The following is a 22,332-nucleotide window of genomic DNA, read 5'->3' as shown; positions in this document are numbered from 1 at the left end:
ATTACATGAGAAAATAAGTTTCTAAACTGAAGCATGGCAGTGCATGCATTGTTGGCAAGAATTATCTTCACTGACACAAATGCTGAGCTTATGAATACTTTCCTACAACAGCAATAGGTTGTATTTAGGTTTTCTTGCAAGTTTACTTACAGCATTTACCTATATAAATGGATGTGGTGCTGACTTCTCTTTCATACATGTTTTAAAGGCAAACTCTGAAGTCCTCCAGCAGCACAGCTTCCTTTTCCAATTCCGTATTTTCAGGCTGAGAGGCACTCTGGTGGTGTTCTAGGCAACTGGGCCTACACTTTACAGCAAAAGCCCTTCCAGATGAGGTGAGACCCCCAAAACCAGTACAGCATATCAAGCAACATTGCCTTGTTCCTTCTTTTAACTTGGAAAAGCAAAAGGTCATGAGCAAAAAGTAGATAAACTTTAATTAACCACCTGAAAATTTTGGAAATTAAAAAATTTGTTGTGAGGGGGCCTTTTGTGTTTGCGGTTTTTTTTCCATTTGGGGTTTTTTAATTATTATTTATTTGTTTTATTTTAAATTTCTATTTATTCTGGTTGTTCAGTGAAGATTGTGATTCATTTCCCCCCCTCTTCACGCCTCAACAATAAACACCTTTTTTTGTAAAAGGGCAGGTACAGTACACACAAATACCACACGACAGCCTAACACACAAGCCTGCAGACCAGAGGCAGAATGCTCTGGAAGATAAAAGTAACTTGTAAAACAAACTTGGACAAAGACTGTGTAACAAGGAGGGCGCTAGAATTAGCACTGGGATACAAAATAACCTCTAGACCACAGCACTCAGAAACACTGTTAATTAATAGAACCCCAAAATTCTAGTAATGATGGGCATCTTAAGAACTCTCAAAGTATACGATGGTGCTTTTTTTTTTAATACAAACTCCCAGCTCATAGTTAATGCAACCGCAACCTCAAAAATGAATCTGTCTTTCAATAAAAAACACTGCATTTATTTGAACAGTTAATTGTTTATTGTATAATTACTGGTTGCTGGAATGTAGATTCTTATCTCAAAGAGCCTTGCATATATGCCTTCAGTTTACACAAGCTTATCCTAAACAAGCACAGCAATCTGAGAGATTACTGCCTTAGGGTTTCTTTTTATAAAATTTAACTTTTAAACAGATGAACTTACACAGCATGTAATTCACATATCAAAAACATATCCAGCATGGCAAATAATACCCTTATGGCTACCAAGCTCTTTGTGCTCTTGTTTAGAAGTTTGCTACAATTTTGCGAGTTCTTACTTGAACTGAAATGTCAGGTAAGTGAGACATTCACATTACTTGGTACTTTGTTATGCACTGTTCCAGAAGCACTTGGCCCTTATCACTGATTACCACAGTGATTTCCCACTTCCACTGTCATCTTGAACTGCACAATGGAGTGATTACTGCTAGGAAATAATATTCATTTGACACACAGATTTGGAAAATAATTCCCCCAGAAGTATTTTTCATTGAAAATATGCATTTAATTTTAGTGTAATATTTAAGAGATATCCTGTAAAGAATTACCATTATTTGTCATTGCTGTAATAATGCAATCAAAAAATATGTATGACAATGGAAGTGAAATGACTCAAGTATTAATCTGATTTTTTTCACCTACATCACTTTTGCTAATGGAAGATTTTTACTTCTCCAGTAAAATTTCTGGAAGAAAACTGTACAGTCATTGCACTTCATTGTTACTAAAATACCTCAGCCTTGATTTACAACTCCTTTTTGCTAGCCCAGATTAACTCTGTCAGGAATTGACCCTTCACACATCTGTTTGCATTGGTATTCTCACAATCATTTATTTTCAAAGCATTCTTCAATCCAACAGTTTCATACAAGTTCAAGTCTCCATCTGCAAAAGGTTATTGAGTCCCGTTGCACTCACCACCCTCCTCACTTGCCAACATAATTATCAGGTTTATGCTTTACACAAGTGAGGGATGCATTTCGCAACTTCAAACTCAGATGGAAGTATCATTTTTACATGGAAACAAAATTTAGCTGCAATAAACACTGGACATACAAGTATTTTTATTTCTTTTATTTTCTTCAAATAACCTTGTTCTCTGAGGTATCCATACAGAATAAAACACAGAAATGGAAAAAAACCCCCACTTTACATAAGTGTCTTTGTTCCCTTTCCATGTAATGATACTCCTTTTAATATGTATTAAGTAAATTTTATCACCTTTCTACTTCATTTTCTAGGTAAATCTTCATTACAGCTTAGCAATTTTTAAGGTTTTTGATTGATTGATTATTTTGCATTTGGTAGGTTTTTTTTTTTGGGGGGGGGGGGGTTTGTCTGGATTATTTTTAGTTTAGTAACAGCAGTCATTCAAGTATTAGGGAAACTCACAATGCTTACATGGAAAGCAGACCAGAACTCTTCAGGAGCAAAGGATACTTCTGGGTGCAATACCTCGTTCTTAGGCACTTGTAACTCCTGCCTCTCATATAAAGTAAAATTGCTACAGAAAACGCCACATTAAATCACAGAGCACTTTCAAAGCATTCAAATGGTGCAGGCTGTGCTCAAAGTGAAACTGGACACCTACATGACAAGTAGGTGCACAGGAAACTCCTGACTCCAGGAGATCCGAGAGATGCTCCCACCACCCTGAGAAGGGAACTCAATGCCCCAGCACTGGGGTCTTGCGCAGGCTGACAAGTCTGAGAACAAAACAACCAAGCCCAAAAAACAAAAGCCAACAACCCAGCGTGCATACAAGGCAACAGACCTGAGGCAGACCAGGAAATTTGATCTCATTTTTGTCTGCCTGTTCTGCCTTACTGAAAACAAGAGCTCCTGTGAGAAGATGACTCGGCACAGACCCCTTCTAATTAAATCACCACAAAGGAGATTAAAAAGAACAGTGATAGCCTCATACTGGCAAGAAAATACCTTTAAACCCACACTTTGCATTTTATCTTGAGATATATGTGAAATAGGGGAAATATCACTCAAGTTTCCCTCTCTATCCCAAAGCTCAGACACTTGGCAAAGGAGTCTCTCTCTCTCTCTCCAACCAGCTACTTAGCTGTGCTATAGCAAATTCTACTCAGAGACCAAAAGCAAAGCCATAAAACCAACAAATGCACTTCTAAATATTAAAAACGTCATTCTAAATATAAGATACAGAAACTGACGTGCAGCTTACATCGCTTTTTGTCCACTGTATTTGATTTTAGACATGTAAAGTGCAGTTCCAGGTTGGATTACCTGCTGACAAGCACATAGTTAGGATTGCTTTAATATGAGATACAACATTTATTATTTTGCTTAAATACTTATCTTTGTTAATTTGCCTTTACTCAAGCAACTCGTGGAGAAGGAATGGAAGAGTAGTACTTGCAAACATTACTCGAATTTAATACAGATGAATTGGAGGGTAAATGGCCCTTTAGCTGCCCATTGTAACAGAAGAGTTCCCTGTTTGCTACAATCAAACTAGAATGTAATTCAGCAGCTAGGGGTTATCTGCAGCTCACAATAAAATTAAAATTAAAAGCAATGTTAGAGGTAGATAACTTTAATCCAGAAATGGGTTTTGTCTTGTATTTTTAAAAAGCCATGTCTCTAAGAAGCAGAGGAGGGAGTTGCCCAGGAAGAAAGTTGCTACTTAAATGAGTTCAATACCGTTAGTAACACCAAGTCATTCCTGTCCAACACACTTCTGGAAGTCTAAAAGCACAGAAAGCCCTTATAGACAACAGAAAACAGAAACAGAAAATGTTTCAAAAATTAATTCCAATGGAAAGCAAATGCCTTCTCAGCCCAGAAACCCATTTCAGTGCAAAATATTTTTTAAATGTATACAATATGTGATTTTTCACTTCTATTTCCCAACCACAGGCATACTGGGGGGATGGGGAAGACATCGCAAGCACAAATTTGGGTTGAAGCCTGAAAATGTTGGCAGGTTCAAGAAAAATAGGAAACCAGCCTACTCCCTGCATCTAATTCCCTTGATCCTCTCATCAGATTATACAAGACAAGACAAACCTTAACATTATATTTGCACAAAAAGAAAGAACATTTAACAATCCAGTACAGTTGCAGCATCCATGAGACAAAACAACAAAAAAAAATTTGCTACTTGAAAAATAAAGTCCAGCACTGAAAAATCAAAAGAAAATCATCTCTAAAATGAATACCTCAAGGTACATAACGCATTCTTTTAAGAACACCATACATCTTTAGCATTTGCCTAGTCTGTTATATAATTATAACAAGAAATAAATAGATATCAATATTTTCAAGTATTATTAGCTATATAATAGTATTGTTCTTCAAGATAGAGGACTTTTGGAAGGATGAAATTCCAGTACTCACTTCCAGTAAGTCAGTAAACCACAGAAGAGAAGCATTTTATCGACAAACTCCACTGTTTGTTGGTGACAGCACATTCTCCCTTTAATGAAATTACACACTACATATCCACCGTAGAATATATCCCATCCTAATAAACCAAAGGCAATCATCCTCCACTCTTTCATTAAAAATGAAGCTATAATGTTAATTTTCCCCTTCAATTCAAAGGCAGAGCCACCAAGAGCACGGCTGAGACCGCCACAATGTGGGCCAAGGATTGCCTGGAGGTACTTGCGAGAGGAAACACTCATTACTTCCTCGATTTCTAGGAGCAGAGATAAGGAGCTTCTAAGAATTAGATTTTGAGGTAGAAAATTACATGCAGGGAGCTGCCTCAATAAGCAAAAGTTCATGCTGTTCCTGTGATTCTTCACCTGAATATATATCATACCTTAAGGGAATAAAGAGATTTTATGGCACAAAAGGTCCATCTGCCCTTTATTCCCATGTTAATGTGTCTGAACTCCTTATGCTTGATCCTTATAAAATTGAAAAGCCCGAAACAGCTTCAGGAAAGCCAAAATAGTCTTACTGGGACTTCAATACATGAGTGCAAGTGCTGGCTTGTCTGATTAAGTAACCTGTGGAGTTCTTAACAACAAAGACGATATAATGCTGTTTTCAAAAAATCAGTGAAACTCTGTCTTGAAAATACGTACGCACAAACTAATATTCAGATAAAAATGAGCTATTTATAAACTTCAACTTCACTTACTACTGAGGGACAGGACAAACTACTTTATGTCATTTTTTATTACATACAATCTAAATCAGTTTTCTTTATGAGGTATTTATGGCTGAAATGCAGTACATTATTAACAAAATATATTTTTTTTTAAATCAGAATTGGTAAATTTGGTATCACTTCTCTTGGCTTTGCCAAAAAAAACTTTGTAACTTAACCAAAACAACTTTCCAACAGAAATTTTGCAGCTTACAAAATGAAACTAAAATTAAACTGTTCTACAATAACGTCAGTTTTGAACTCCTGATCCTCGTTTAAAGATTTCAAGGTCCGGAAAGGAGCTTTCAGTGCTTTCCTGCTCTGACTATTCCAGCCTGACTTTGATGTCCTTATTAACACAGTATCATTTACTCTCTACATCTAAACAGACACTGTTACACATATCCTCCCAATTTACATTACAATGTGGTGTCAGAAATAATTTTAAGACATTTGTTTGCCAAGCAATGTTTTGGGGATTCATACATCTTCCCTGAGAACTTCTACTCTATCAACCCCTGCAGAAACAGGGGTGCCATTATGGTCCGTGTAGCTCCCACCACTGTAAGATCTGCAATCTTATTTTCTTGCCTTTTGAGACACTGAATTATTTTGTCACCATATTTATTTATCCTCTTCTCTTACCTTCTCTCTGTGAAAGAACTTTTGCTTTATCCAGCACAGAGAGAACGGCTGTGATTTTTTAAATCAGCAATACTTCTCTCCTAGACTTTTATTTACAATTTCAAAAGATTTTAGTAACAGACAGTAATGGAAATCTAACACTTTTTCTCTGATATGTGATGCTATTCTGTTGTCAAAAGCATACTTGGGGCATATTCAAAACTCTCCTCAAGATTGTTCCAGTATTAATGGTTGAACACACAGCATAATCCTCTATTACAGCTGAAATACACACAAAAAGATTCCATTACTCTTAATAACAAAATTTTATTTCAAAATATAAAAATCAGCAGAGCGTTATCTCAAGATGTGGCTTAGCCACATCAGAGCCTTAATAAAATTACAGTTCATTTTACCCATTGAAATGCTTTTCAACCCTCATCCTCCCACAGTTATTACAGCATCCTATTTTGTGGCAAGCTTGAGTCTCACCTTTAAGGTACTACAGGAATACCTGATAACCTATTTCTTAATAAGCCCTTTATTCTCCATTTATATGGAAAGGACAACGCTGAAGTTGAGATTTTCATCTCAAAAAGAGTTAAGAAATGCAAATACATATGTGCTGTACACCATCAGAGCCATCTTATGCTGTCAGTAGGGTCTTTTCATTACCAAACCTCGAAGCACTTTCCAATTCCATAACCCATGGAACACCTTGTCCTTCAGTCTAGGGAAACCAAGGCACAAATAATACCCCACTCCGTCACCACCAAGTCTCCAACACTCAGCACTGAAATAAGCCTGTTTCTGAAGGTTTTGTGAAGTTTGCACCCCTGTGAAGAGCAGCGGCCTCAGGGCCCACAGCCACAGAACTGGCATAGAATAGCGGTATCTACTCAGTGCCCACATCTGAGATCACACATCTTGCCACCCCACAGCCAAAAGTTCAAGGCCATTAAATGGGGTCTGGCCTCCCAGCATGTCCACATGTCCAGTATAATGTTTTCCACATCCCACAACACACTACAAGGGCTAAGCAGCTCATATGAGCTCCTTTAGATTCAAAACAAGAGGTATCCCTATGACTAACACCATTTCTATCCCAATTTAGGAGGTGTGCCCAGGAAAGATCTAACATATTAACACCACAGTTCATCATAAAACACAGCAGCAAAGAGTCCTTTACATTAAAGGAAGCATCACAGGGTGTTATTATCCAAGTTTATAAGGAAAATTAGCGTAGCTCTTGAATTTAGCTCTTATACCTCTTCACAAGTGCTCTCCTCATCCTAAAACAGGTTTAAATTTACATTTTTAACCTTGCAAAGGGGACGCTGGCTATCATTTCATTTGTCACAAGTCACTGTTTAGCTGAAAATACCAGATGAACCTAGTTGCTTGTGAATGCTTCAACTAGAAAATGTGCATTGTTCAAAACTGCAGAAATATAGTTACAGCTACATGGCATTTACTTTGAGATGGGAAAAACTTCACTATATTAAACAAATTCCTTGAATATGCCCCAGATATTAATTTGAATTTTCCCAATGATCATAAAAATGTCTAAACAAAAACAAGTATTAATCAAGATCAAAACAGCACACACACCCAAACTAAAAAAAACACCCTTTAATTGGTGAAAAAACCTGCATTCTCTTAAAAACTATAACAAAAGGGAGTTTTTTTGGAGAGGAAAAGATGAAAATCCCATCTCTCTCCAGTGGCGCTATCAGTAACCTCCAGCTCACCAGTGCCAGCAACTGGAGGTAGTTAACACATGGTTGTGTTCAGAGTACTGAGGAGTTGGCTTTCCACAATCACTCTTTGCACAGCAAATGAACAAATGCTCAGATTCAAGAAAAACTTATTAGAAATCCTATTCTTGGCAGCCTCGGTAGAACATAATGAAATCGGACGAACATAGGGATTGAAGGATTATTCACTGTCTAGCACTGGAATTTTTGACACGAAGACGAGAGAACGTAAACAGGATGTGGTGTGTAGCACCAAGTTGCCATATTTCTGAGAGGGATTTCCTGGTCAGGAAAAAGGGCAGCATGGAAGGTGCAGCACAGGCTGGTACACTCAGTGTGGCCCACGCCACGCAGGCGCAGTGACCCTTTGTCTGGCACGTTCTGGATGACCAAAAGCTCTCAGAACAACTTGCCAGACATCTGGAAATGCTAGACAAAGGGCTGGAGCCCTCCAGCTCTTCTCACACAACACTGCCAGCTGAAAAAGGAGGGATATCTCCAACCAAATCTAGATGTATGACTGCCCCAAGTATAACTCCTACAGGATTATTAAGGAATAAATGTTCCTTAGTACCCTGCTATGTAAACACTATTACTCTAAGATAAGGATGCCTAAGGGTGCCTTCTTCCTGCTGAGCATAATTGGCTGCGCTTTTCCAAGTCCTAAGCAAGCAACACAGGTAGGCATGTAGAAGGAAGATGAAAAACAAGAAAAGCAATATGGGAAAGTAAAAGCTTGTCTAAACATATGTAGGTTCTTGCTGAATTGCTTTGGAATAAGAAACTTTCAAGCATGCAGAAATCCAGGAATAAGAGCTCCTTGCCCCTATTTGTAGCCCATCATCAGAGAGGTTCTGAGGAGGCTCTAATGAGTAGGTGTCCACTTAGACCCAAGTCTGTCCAGAGCAATAAAACAAAAGAAGCAATGTAACAAGAGGTGAGAGAACAGCAAAAGTAAACCCAAAAACTATGAAATCTGCACAGTGAGACAAGTAAATGTAGTACTTAATAACCATGCACTCTGTCCTCTCTGAAAACATTTCTCTTTGCTTAAAAATTCAAAGAATTTTCTCTTCTCTGCCACTTGCATGGTACAGCAAGAAATGTTGTGCTGGAAAGGCTGAACTCTGCATGCTGCTCAAAGTTATTTTTGTCACAGTTAAGGCTGCTAAGGAAAGTTTGAAGTGAGACTATTAATGTACTGCCTTTTAACAGCTTTTTGTTTTGGTTTGTCTTTTCTTTGGTTTTTTTATGTATGGAATAGGCACTCACCATGCAAAGTAACTTCCTGACAGGCAAATTTGTGAATGCTTTGACCAAATACAACAAACAAAGATATCCACGCAAAATACACCCACTCTATAAGAGCACTAGTATTGTTTAGAATTAATATAGTTCAGGCATAGGTGCTTTTTTCCTGACAGGAACAAAGATTTTTCTCAAAACAGGCTCCTTCCTATGACAGCATTATGCCAGAATCAGCAGCAACTCCAAGAAAAAAATAAAAGGTGGGCAAAAGTACAGAAGAAACAAGGTGAAAAGGTTGTTCTCTGTTGGTATAAGGTAAACACACCTAAGATTAAAGTTAACAGGATGAAAGGTACATACACATATGGGACTGAAACACTTCTTGCATAGGTGGTGGAATACAACCCCCTTTTCTTTCAGCCCAATGTATTCTGTAACCTGTGCTGAAGTTGCTGGCTTCATGGGAAAGGGCTCACACCTGAAATATCTCACGCAGGTGATCTCACAAGAGATCTGGCTAACACGGACACTTACCAAGTGCTCCTGGCAGGGAAGTCAGCAGTACAATTTGTGTGGGATGCTCACCGAAGACAGTAACATGGCAAGACTGAGCCCATTTAAAACCTGTACAGAACCACTGGGAAGAATCCCTGCCAAGGCCACACAGCTCCCTCCTTACAGCTCTGCTTCCCACTCGTCCCCAGATGCCACCTCTGGGATCCAGTCCGACAGCACAGGTACACCAGCACAGCCCTCCAGCTCAAGCCATTCAGCGTTTTGGTCAGGATAGTTTTCTCATGGATTAACAAATGAGACCAGCTCCCTGTGCAGTTGCATAAACACCAGAGCCAAGACAAGGGAAGAGAAAGGGAGCCCCTTTCAGCAGCAATGAGCCTGAGCAGCCAGTTCAGCCTTCTCAGGTAACTGCACCCTCAGACTAAGTTTCAACTCATTTCTTCTGCACATAGTTCTTTATCACCATTTCTCACTGCAGCAGAATGACCCAGACTGCTTGAAATCTTTCATGTAAAGCTGGCATTAAATCTTAGACAGGTAAGCAGCATGTAATTCCAAACAAGTCTGGCTGGATCATTTTGAAACTTTAGCAAAGATTTTGCAAGATGACCACACATCTACACCAGGTAAAAGCTAAGGGACACAGAGCAAGAATGCATTCAGACTCTGTTCAGTCAATCTTTGACCTTCCCACAGCTGTGATTTCAGTGTGGGCTGAATGCAGGTGAAAAAAACGAAAAAGAAAGGAAGACCAACAAAAGCTAGCAAGTCCCTGTAAGGTATCTGTGCTATACATGTGTTTATTTTGCATGTATAAATGTTTCAGATATAAACTATGACAGAAAATTTGGTAAGATTTTAAAAGTGACATCTTTCTATATGTTTATAAATTTGTTTAATCCTTCTGTTGCCTTTTAATACAAGAATTCTAAGTATATTCCCAGATTAGGAGCTTTCCTTTCAACATTTGAAATAGTATGCCATAGGGAACTTTCTGCAGAATATATGTTTAACAACAAACATTGGTTTCACCTCTCAGAACAATTTCATTTGATGAAAGAAAATGTTCTCTGCTTTTCTAAAACACTCTGCACTTTTAGAGTTCCTATAGCTATGCAAAAATCCATTAGAATTTAAAATTGAGTCTTAACTAAAACACAATTATCATACAGCTGTTACAATAAGTATTAGTTTGACAGCTATGCAAAAATGAGTTAAAAAACCCATCAAAACCATTTCTCATAAAAGTATAAGTCTCCCATTAATGTAACATTGTAAATGAACTATCACTGTAACTAACTCTTTATCTTAGATTGGCTGTTATAAGCATAGGCCACACTAACATAATATCAGTGCTATCTGTTGTAAAGAATCATCTGGAATTAAATTATATAAAACCCCATGTGCTTGGGTAGGGCAGAGGTGGATACAGACTATCAGGCATAAAGGAACATCAGAGACCACGGCAGTCACCATAAAATCTAAAACAGCAACAAATAATTGTGCCTGACTTTTAATCACATGTAGCAGATTTGAGTCTTAGAGCTGTGGTAAGAGCAGAACAAGAACAGTGAGATCCATCCACGAGTAAAAATCCTTCTCTAAATGAAACACCCTAGGAATACCCCCAAGTGAGACAAACTCAACCAGAAACCTCATCCATTATCACCTGTCTCCATGTCTCTTTCCAAGCAATTACAACAGTCTCTCACACTATTACACTTCACCTGTTTTCTGAATACCACATAATTCTTGAGCAAGTAGCAAGTAAGCATGACATACCTTATCAGCTATTCAACAGCTTTTGACAAAAAGAGGGTTTAAGCACAGAGGTAGGGTTTTCTGACAGCTACAGGAAAAGGCCAAAAGTGGCAGTGCACTCCTAGAACCACCAGAAATTCCTTCAAGATGCTGACAGCCTGTGTAAGGGGTGTGGGCATCAGGGAACGTGGAAGATAAGAGCATCCCCTCAGCCCCTGCTACAGGGCTGCCATGGCTGCACTGTCCCAATATGCTCCTCAGCAGGAGTGGTCTCTGCTCAGTTAATACAGTGATCCAAGTGATTTCCATCAGCTTCCATCCCCAGTTCTCCTATTCCATGGGAACAGTCACATCACAACAGGCCTGGTAGCAATGTCCTTATAACACTTCACCACACATTTCCTTTCAGTTGATAAGAATAGTGCCATTGCACAGACAAAACAGTGCCTGCAAGAAATAAGGAGCAGGATAAAAACCAGATGGCTGAAGTGAAGTGCAGGAAGACAGGAGCAACGCTTGTAGGGAGGAGAAATCATTTTGATGAGCTGAGACTGTGAACATGGCTCTCCACACAAAGGGAACATAGCCTGCCATGACACAGCCTGCAACAGCATAAACATGAAATGAAATTTGAAGGAAAAATTGTTATCTATATCACCTAAAGGCTAAATTCTTTTCAAGCAAGTACCAGATGAACATGACACACATTTTTTAATTTTACATCAGGTTAATGCAGCTTCAGCTGTTAAGATGACTACCTGTCAACCACAATCAAAAACACCATTTTGAAAAATGTGAAGTGATCTGTAACACAAGTCGAGGGCATGGACAGCATATTCCTTTACAGTCCATCTATACCTTCACGATTTCCTTCCAGGCTGGTGGAAGCCTTGGCAGTGATAGGAATGACTCTTCCATCCCAATTCCCCAGCAACTCCATCCATACAAAGACAAATGCTATCAGCAACAGGGGAACCACAAACACCTAAAGCCCAGACTCTACTTATCACCGTGTCCACCAAGGTACAAATCTTTAAATCTGACCAAAGACAGGGTATATTAATTCTTACTAAGATGACATGAACCCCAAGAACCCAGTTCAGGAGAATTTCAAGCACAAAATATGATTCATAGTATTATCCCTGTTCTTGGTACAGTTAAAAAAAAAGTTTAAATGTTTCAGCCAACACATTTTAAATGCATCATTTGTCACCATGTATAGAACCTGGAGATGAAACTTCAAAAGAACTAAAACAAGGTCTTCTTGACATTGCTTCCTGAAGCATAGCATAAATATTGCCATATCATACATGGATGCAGTAACACTAATTTGATTGCTACAGGTAGCAGGCATTGATCTAATCAGCTTCTTCATGGTACTTGTCTTGGGACTTTCCTCCATGCCATTTCTTTTAAAGAATTCCCAAACGTACCTTTAAGACTGCATTAATATAGCAGCTATTAATAAAATGAAAGATATGTTGTAAAACCAGGGGATTCTTCTAAATATTAAAAAAAAAAATAACCAAGCAGTTGTGTTTCTTTTAAAATCCAAGAGATGCACTTCTGCTTCTGCACTACATATTCTTAAATGACCTGGGGAATCCAAACCCCGCTTATGGAATAGTTGGCATGATCCTCAAGAGATGATGAGAGCTGGCAAAAGCAATATAGAAAGCACAAGTCACTGACTTCCACTGAAATCAACATGGCAACATGACCAAAAGTAATTCAATGATTAGGAAGAAAAATTGTAAAGAACACTACGGAGACCTTACTTTGCCATGCAGGCAACTCTTCAGAGAAACTGGCTAAAGAGCTTCATGGGGCAAGGGTTTGGCCAAAAAAAGCTACCTGTCCCTGCAATTCTCCATGAAACAGGGAATATAGAGCCTCACACCCCAGGGAGGTCCTGTGATCTTCTTACTTAATTGTGTCTCAAATGCAATGTCCACAGTTCAGGAAGGGTGACAATAACTTGGAAGAAATCTAAAAGAAATCTGGGAGAATAACTAAAGTAATAATAACAAAAAAATCTCTGGTAATAAACTTCAAAAGATGATGTTCTTTATATTAAGAAAAATAAGTAAAGCAAGAAATTAATTAAAATTCTTAAGAATTCATACTCAACACATAATGCGATTTTCAGTGTTGATGAGGCTATAAACAAGACTCAGTGGCCAGAAACTAAAGGTAGCACTCTTCAGACCAGAAATAAAATATAAATCAGTCACTTGCATACTTGACCAAGAATTGTGCTGAATATTGCCTCATTGGAAATTTTTAACTACACCTTCTAAAACGTAAGCTCTATTTTCAAACACAGATTGGAAAAAAAAAAAGTTTTATGGCCTGCATTATGAAGAGGTCAGACTAGATGATTGCAACAGCCCTTCTGACTTGATAATCTATTAAACTTATCAGACATGTCTGACCACTTTCCGAACCAAATGCAAAGTCATCTATTAGCGCACCTATTTTGACAAGATATTTTTAGCCCGAGACTCTCTTTTACATTTAAACGTCGTCGAGATGGGAACTGCAGATAAATCAAGCTAGAGACATAAAAGGCAGGCGATAACGAAAATCTCATCGCCTAGAGAATACTCGTTTTAGTTGGCAGAGTTACACAATCAAAAAGCAACCCGAAGCCAATAAGATATCCTGTATTTTCCCCGCACTTCCCGGAACTTTGCAGAACTCTCCGTGGGACTAAATCGCTCCAGACAAGTTTTGGCTGAGAGGAGGCTCCGCACGCCCCGGAGCAGCGCTTAAGAGGAAAGAGGTTCGCCAGGCTCAGCGGAGCGCACAACAGCGGAGAAATGGAAGGGCGCGGGGGATGCTGGCGCGGCGCGGCCGCCTCCGCCGGCCCGGTGCCCCGAAGGGCAGCATTGTTCGGGCGGGCAGCGCCGGTGCCCGCGGCCCCGCTTCCCTCCGGGAGCCGGGCAGGGACGCGTGAACTCTTGAACCCGTGCCGCAGCCCGACGCGAGCCTCCGGGGCGGAGAGACCGCCCGCCCCGCCGCCGCCACGGGCCGCCGGGGACAGCGGGGAGCCCGCGCCACCGCCCCCCGCCCGCCGGGACGCGGCCTCCCCCGCCCCGCCCGGCTCGGCCTCCCCCGGGGCCGCCGGGCCCCGCTCGCTCCCCGCCTTGCCCTGCCCCGCCGCCGGGGCCCCTCGGCCGCCCTCGGCCAGGCCCCGGCGCGGCCCCCGGCCTTTCCTGCCGCAGCCCCCTCGGCGGACCCTCCTCACCTGGGCTTGAGGCTGCCGGCGCCGCGCTCGTAGGCCCAGGAGGCGGCGGGCGGCGCGGTGCCCGGGGCCAGGGGCTCGGCGAAGCCGGGGGTCGTGGGGTAGTTCCTGTCCATCATCGGGGCCGCGGCCGCGGGGGCTCCGCGGGGGCCCTGCGCGCAGGAGGGCGGCGGGGACCGAGCGGGGCGGGGGGGGAGCGGCGCCTCATGCGGGGCGGGCAGCGCCGCGGCCCCGTGCGGCCCCCTGCGCTCCGCTCCCGCTCAGCGGCGGGCGGCGGGCGGAGCTGCGGGCGGCGGCGGGGGCTGCGCGGCCGCCGGACCCATGTCGGGCTGCGCGTTCCCAGGATGCTCCTCCCCCGCCAGCGCACTGGGGCTCACGGGCTCCGTGTCCGGGGGCAGGGAGGCCGCGGCGGAGGGGCCGCCGGGGCCGCCGCCAGCAGCGCCGACGGGGAAACGAGAGCAGGAGAAGGAGGAGGAGGTCTGTGACTCGCGGACGGGCAGCTGCGGCCCGAGGGGGAAGCGCGGCGGCGGGAGCGGAGCGTGGCGGGGGGCGGTAGCCGCCACCGGGGCGGGGTGGGGGGGCTGAAGGCGGGGACGGGCGGGGTGGCGGTGTCGGGTATGGGGGAGGCCGGTTCCTCCGTGAAGTGAAGCGCTGGCGCTTTGTTGGAGGAACCGGGGCGGGGCCATGTTGTTCCCGCGGAGGGGAAGCGCCGCCAGCCGCGGGCTCCGGGGCGGCCGCCGCCGCCAAGATGGAGCCCGACAGCCGCCCCATTGTACAGCGCTTTGTAGGGCGGCCCTCCCGCCCTGCCCCTGTCACCGAGCGGTGACGCCGCTCCTCACGCCCGTCCGCCTCCCCCCGCGGCGGGGCTCGCCGAGCCACCACCCGCCACCTCCTCTTTTATATGTTTGTATGTCAGAGCTTTCCAAAAGATTCGGGCATTCCCCATCAGTAAGTCACTGCAGGCCTGGAACCTGAATAGAATCGTGTAATGGGGTCACGGAATGTTTTGGGTAGGAAGGGACCTTAAAGATCATCCAGTTCCAACTCCCTTGCCATGGGCAGGGACACCTTCCGCTAGATCAGGTTGCTCAAGGCCCCATCCAACCTGGCCTTTAACACTTCCAGGGATGAAGCAGCCGCAGCTTCTCTGGGTAATGTGTTCCAGTGCCTCACCATCCTCACACTAAACAATCTCATCTTACTATCTAATCTAAACCTACTTCCAGTTTAAAGCCATTACCCCTTGTAAAAAATATCTTTCCAGCTTTCTTGTACAGGCCAAAAAGTCAACTAGCAAGAGAACAGAGAGAATATCCATTTAGTCTTTCTTTATTTTTACTTAAAGCAGTCTAAATTTAAATGGTAAAACTCCAGAGAGGTTCTAGAGGCCTACTTTAGCGAGGACTGGCTAAAGCAGATTGTTTTTTAGAGTAGTCTAAGCCACCTGGTTTGTAGACAGTGAATTCCTGTATCTTTTGCTGTATGCTTGTTAAAACAAAGAATAAGGGAAATGGGCACCATCTGCACGGAACAGGGTAGGAGCAAAGGAGGCATCAGCGTCTTGCAGGGGGATGATGAATGAAATGTGGTGTCTTGCTTTCCCTTCAGATTGAAGATAGGCAAGCCGAGATGAGCAGGAGGAATGTGCCTCAGAGGTAAAGATGAGGAATATGCTCTTGAAAAGAGGGTGACTGCACCTGAAGGCATTGCTCAGAAGAGGAAGGTGTATGCTAATGAGCGAGTAAGTCTTTTGAAGACTCAGTTTGTAGCACTCCAGGCAATACTGAACCACTGAGTGAAATGAATTCCGCAGTGAAATGCATTTAGAAATTTGGCTACAGCCAATCAGATTAGATGTTAAAAAAAAAAGGTTACAAAAAACCTCAACATTGGAATGAAAAGATGGAGTGATCAGTATTAAATGAGAAAGCAGAAAGGTAGGAGACTTCAGGAGGAAAAGCTGAGGTTCTGCTTTTGTCATGTCTCATTTCAAGAAGCAGCCGGAAGAAATGCATCCGTGGATGGGGAGGGACAGAAAGGTAAGTGTGAAAGTCATCAGCACTGAGGAGACGAGCCAAGTCACCCAGAGGCCAGGGCAGAGGGTGGAGGGAGAAGCAGCAGCTCACCAAAGCCAGAAACCAGCAGAGTGAGTTTCCCTTGTGTTTGCATAAGTTAGCACCTGTATTGCTTGCAGCTGGAGGAGCGCAGGTGGGGGGTGGGAGACCTTCTTCCCCTGGGAAGCAGGAGGGTTGCTGTTTTACATATGAACGAGGCCTGATGACAGAAAATTACTCCAGTTGTATGCTAATGATGAAGCATTTATGCTGCTGATACTATTGAAAGTGCCATTTCCAGAGGGGAAGGACCCACAGTTTTCTATTTCCCTGCAGGATCTCCACCAATCTCCATTATATTATTACCTTAGAGCACATTGTTTCCCTCAAGTGGGCCTGAGAGGAGGGTGATAGATGGAACTGATACGAAATGCCTTTTCCATCTAGTTGCAGTGTTTGGTTTTCTAGAGTGAATGTGTTGCTGTGGAGTTTCTTGTCCCAAATTTGGAACGATGTATCAATAAACTGTAAAGCTGCCAGTGTCTTGTTTGATTTTTTTTCTCAAGTAATGGCAACACGAACTTTAAAGTGTACCGTTGTGATGTTTGTTTCCATTACAGAATTTCTCTAAAGAGAATGTGGGGGTAGGTACGTGGCTGTAGAATCATGTTACATGAGAAATCACAAACAACAAGCACCAGTCCAGATTTACAGGCAGGGAAACACAGACAATGCATTTATACCACTAAATGAACCACAGACACGGTGTTTCCCTGAACATTGCTGGAGTAGATCCTTTTTTCTGGCAATCACACAGTGAAGTTGAGTGAAACAGAAATTGTGACAGCTGTTGTTAAGTTTAATTTCTTTTACGTGGTCTTAATAGAGGTGGAGTAGATGGAAAACTTAATCACTAATGTCCATAACCATCAGATAAAGTCAGTTTATCCAGTGATTTGCTTTTCCAGTGTATGAGATAAATCTTGTCCTGAGATCAGCAAAGGAGACTTCTGCAGTTTTCTCATGAAACTTACCCCTCCTGCACGTTGCCATCCTCTGTCTAGGAAATCTTTCTCGAAGTTTGTACATTTTATCTTTTTGTTACCAAATGGTATTTTGTAACACTTTCCTCTAAGACAACAAAAGAGTATGTTGAGAGTAAGTGCTTTTGCAGTATCCTGGTATCCAGGATACTTATAAGCAGCTTTTCTGAAGGATCTAATCAGGGTTAGAAAAATTCCTTTGATAGATCATGTTAATTAGATTTTTTTTTAATGTGTAGATTAAAGTGTATATATTAAAATGTGTATTTAGAAGTCATGTTAGGCATGTTAATGATTCTGAATATACTTGGATTCTTGTCTTAATAAGGAATGGTTTTGTTTCAAATGCAGCTGTTACTTGCTGTTTAGGAACCGAACTTAGGTGGGCTGAAATGCCTTCTGAACTGTAGCTCATAACAGTGTGCCTGTAGCCAGTAGTGATATTGTATGTTCTTCTCTCTGAAGTCAAGAATTTAATATCATCAAAATACCTTGCTGAAACATAAGCTAATACAATTTTTCTCTCTAGTTAAGACCAAAATCTTAAACTGAATCACTGTAACACAATCTGTGCAGCATACCAGCCTGGAGCAGTACTGATTTTTTTTGTTTCTCAATTCTTTCCCTAAATGAAGAGTCTCCACTTGGAAAAAATAAATCCTTTATAGAGTCAAAAATGTCATTTGATATCTAGGAGACAGATATAAGTACTTAAGGTAACAGTTTAATGGGAATCATCTGCTTAAGGTCTGAGGAATGATCTCCAGTGCTGCAGCATGTGCTGCTGCCTCCAGATGTGGTGTGGCAGCAGGGCTGGGCTGCCTCAGCTGCTTGCTGACACCCAAAGGAGAGGGCCTTATTGTCCCTCTTTCCCTGCTCCACCCTCTCACTCCTAGTGATGAGCTCTGGCCACAAGGTGAGTAACGAATTCACTCCACTGGCAAAAGAACATTTACCTTTCTTTGCCAGAGGTAATTTTTCTGTAATTTTGCTGAGCTGAGTCAGCTTGCCTTTGTGTGAAATGAGAGCTAGCTCAGGGTGAGCAGCCGAGAGAAGATGACAGGGAAGTTTTACTTTTGATGATGAGATGTTGTCTTGGCTCGTGCTATATTCCAAATGAAAATCTCTGGAGTCTAGGAGTGCTTGATGATGCACCTCTGTGGACACTGATGGGCTGCTCTGCCCATGTGACACTTCAGCAAGAACCAAGCCAGCTCTGTTGCAGAACTGTGTTAGCTAATATACACTGCCCCTTAGGGAAACTTTCCTATTTCCTCTTTCTGTTTAAGTCATTCAATGTTACACAATGCTGAATGGCAGTATTGCTTTTACATGTTTAAAGTGACCATATGCCAAATGAAATGCAGGATCAAGCTAATGGGTAGTTGGCAGTTTTCTGTGATTTAATTGTAATTAAAGCAATGTATCAATCAGAGAATTCAGGGCCAAAATGATGCTCCAGTTCATGACTGGCATCAATGTATTTATTTGTAACTGAAATATTTATTTGTTAGCTTCTTTGTTGCATAGTGTGCTAGAATTATTACATATGTTAACAGAAAAATGTTGGCCAGTGTTTGAGTGTAACTGTTTCCTATGTTGTATATCATAGAATGGCCTGGGTTGGAAGGGACCTTAAAGATCATCCAGTTCCAACTCCCTTGCCACGGGCAGGGACACTTCCCAGTAGACCAGGTTGCTCAGAGCCCCATCCAACCTGGCCTTTAACACTTCCAGGGATGGAGCAGCCACAACTTCTCTGGGCAGCCTGTGCCGGTGCCTCACCACTCACACAGCAAAGAATTTCCCCCTAATATCTAATATAAAGCTACTCTGTAAAGCCATTCCCCCTTGTCCTGTCACTCCAGGCCCTTGTAAAAGTCCCTCTTCACCTCCCTTGCAGGCTCCCTTCAGGTACTGTAAGGCCACAGTTAGGTGACCCTAAAGTCTTCTCTTTTCCAGGCTGAACAATCCCGATTCTCTCATCCTTTCCCTGTAGGAGAGGTGCTCCATCCGTCTAATCTTGGTTGTCTCCTCTGGGCTCACTGTAACAGGTTCATGCCCTTCCTGTGCTGGGACCCCAGAGCTGGATGCAGTGCTCCAGGTGGGATCTCACCAGAGCGAGCAGAGGGGCAGAATCCGCTCCCTCCACCTGCTCTCACGCTGCTCTGGATGCAGCCCAGGATGGGGTTTGCTTTCTGTGCACATTGCTGGCTCATGTCCAGCCTCTCACCCACCAGCACCCCAAGTCCTTCCCTCAGGGCTGCTCTCCATCTCTTCATCCCCAGCCTGGATTGGTATCGGGGGCTGCCCTGACCCAGGTGCAGCACCAGCACTTGGTCTTGTTAAACAACGTGAGGTTCCCATGGGCCCACTTCTTGAGCTTGTCCGGGTCCCTCTGGATGGCATCCCGTCCTTCAGGAGTGTCAGCTGCATGACTGAAGACTAGCCAGGCAGAAGGCTACATGGTATGTTACAGCTTTGATGGTGTCATGGATGTAAAAATACCAGGAGAGCACCACTGGGGGTCCTTGTGCATGGGGCAGCATGTGGTGATTCTTAACAGGGCCAGCAGTTGCTGCCTGTGCTTTTGGCATCCTTTCTACTGCAGATACTACAAACCTGGCTCTACACTGTTTTTCCAATGTCCCTCTATCCCCAGTGCCCTCTTCTTTCACAGAGTACACTGCTCCTGTACTTTGCTTTTCCATAACAGATGATGCCTGGTTTTGGTCTTGTTCTGGCTCTTCCTTTGTGTTTAAGTGCCAAAATATATTTTTTCTTCCTTTAAGAGGCTTTCAGCTAAATCTGTAAACTGAACTTTGCAGCAAAATTATTAGTATGCTTTAGGGCAATTTTTGATGGGCTGAAAAGAATCATGGAAGAATAGTCAGATGTACATGCTAGATCAGCAGCTTCAGCTGTTGTAGATGGAAGAAAGTAGTTAAAGGCAGAACATGCAGTTAATGGTGCAAGTCTGAGATTACAGCTTGGTTGTTGAAAGTGGACAAAAAGGATTGTATTTCAGTACATAACAGTACTTTATTTTAGAACTATCACAGTATCATAAATAGTTTTCTAACATACACAAACATCTTAGTGGTTAGCTTTCAGTGGCTAACCATTTGTCAACAAAAGCTCTTGAAATAAGTTTAACAAGTAGCCTTGTGCTGAGAGAATGAATTTTCACAATTGTTTGGAAACAGTATTTTGGAGACTTGGGGACATTCTTTCTCAAAAACTAATGTTTTAAAGATAAAACATTCAAATAACTTGACTGTGCCTAATCAGATGAAGTTTGAAGAAGGTCAGGCCAAAGCTGAATTGATGTATTAACACATTGTGAAAAGTGCACAAAATAAGATTTGTGCAGCACGTGTTTCTGTTGAGTACTGTTGGACAGTAGACATCTGCTACAGATCCTGGGTGCAGCACCTTTGTGCAGGCTGTGGATGCTGCCAGCCTGTGGTATCCTGCATGAGCAGGAATGAGTAAGTAGATCAGATAGGCAGTAATAACATGAGTCTTGGTTAGGCTTGTTATTAATCACTGACTCTGTTGTTTGTTGTTGTAATTGTGTTTCTGACCAAAGCAGAAAATTGCAGTTGCTTTAACAGATTAGATTTTACATTTAATTTGGCACATGGCCTCTTTAAACATAAAGCTAGGCATTAAGATATGTGGGAACAGGGAAGAGAGTGCTGCCTTTCAAAGAACACACTCAATCTTGGAACCTCACCGCAGATACTCTCCTTTGCATTTCTTCACTTATATTACTCTGCATTTATTTGACAACTTGAACATATGTACAAATAAATGAAGCAAAATCTTCAGAATTCATTCTATTCAGTTAAAATTGATCTATGAAAGCTTGACTTCTGACACGACAAGAGACGATCAAACTGGTAGAAAACTCACTGCAGCAATGAGTTGGAAGGTCTTGTTTCCTTCATGTTCCCAATCCTCCTTCTGGTCATGTGGTTCCACTCCTTCCAGGGGGTTCCCGCTGGCACTTGTGTTGTGTTGCCTCAACTCACCCACTCTTGAGAAAGCTGTCTGTGTTTTCACTGGATGATTTATGAAGGGATCTAGTAAGGACCAGAACTGGTATAAGGTAAGTGGGAGAAATGTGCAATGATGTGTAGGAAAAAAAATACTTAAATAAAACCTTTGATCTTGCACAAACTCCTATTTTTAATAGGGAGTATTTTATTTTAACTCTTACTAGAAGATATTTTCCTTTGTATGGTATCAATGCTGGGTGTTTAATGTGAAATACTGGATGTTTATGTATTCAGTACTTGCTGATCTTTAGAGAAATTAAACTGAAGCTTCAACTACTGAGCAATCAGAGGTGTTTCTTGTTTCTTAAATGAAGTAGGCACTGCATCAGAAATTAGAAGGAGGCCGTTTCAAAACTTAAGTTGAACTGCACCAGTTTCTAGACTGAAATATTTTTCCAGATGCTTTGAAGTCTCTCTGCTCCCTTCAAAGTGTGAGCTCCTGGAGGCTCCCAGAATGTAGGCAGCAAGATGCCTACATCTGATGGCCCCTACTGCTTCAGGGTTTCAGTAGTCTAGGTGCTATGGAAAAAAGCAGGAGTGAAAGAAGGAATTGTTATACCAAGATGCTTAATGAGAACGAAGCATCTGTCCCATCAGCTGTATTTCAAGTATCAGTTCAGTTGACTGATTAAAAAGCTTCACTGGATGTTCAAATATAGGAGGAGATTCTGGTAGTCTGTGGGGAGCTCAGCTCCTTTTGTATGGTTGGAAGAAAAAGCACAGCTCTGACTATTTTCTTCCAGAGGGCAATTCTAGAGTGGCTTAATTTAGTGAAATTCGCTGTGCTCAGTATTTGCTCTGTCTAGCTGCCCTTCTGCCTCTCGGTGGAAGTTCATTCACACTGTATCATGTGTGCCTCCACTTCAGATTTAAA

The 22,332-nt window shown here is 42.3% G+C and overlaps 1 protein-coding gene across 5 annotated transcripts in view; it reads right to left on the bottom strand.

Annotated features, from left to right (window-relative positions):
- Window positions 1-14,589, bottom strand: part of QSER1 (glutamine and serine rich 1) — a 44,436-nt gene extending 29,847 nt beyond the window's left edge. For 4 of the 5 annotated variants that reach the window (XM_082283780.1, XM_082283781.1, XM_082283782.1 and 1 more), the window contains exon 1: window positions 14,301-14,589. In XM_082283780.1, the coding sequence (XP_082139906.1) occupies window positions 14,301-14,416 (116 nt within the window). In that variant the 5' untranslated portion in view covers window positions 14,417-14,589. Of the gene's footprint in view, window positions 1-159; window positions 561-14,300 lie in introns of those variants that run through there. The other variant, XM_082283783.1, reaches the window with a different exon arrangement.
- Window positions 14,590-22,332: the final 7,743 nt, after the last annotated feature.

The sequence above is a fragment of the Coloeus monedula genome (assembly GCF_965178545.1).
Source record: "Coloeus monedula genome assembly, chromosome: 6".
NCBI classification, from domain to species: Eukaryota; Metazoa; Chordata; class Aves; order Passeriformes; family Corvidae; genus Coloeus; species Coloeus monedula.
Note: the sequence above shows the minus strand (reverse complement) of the source record. Positions and strands in the feature narration are given on the sequence as shown.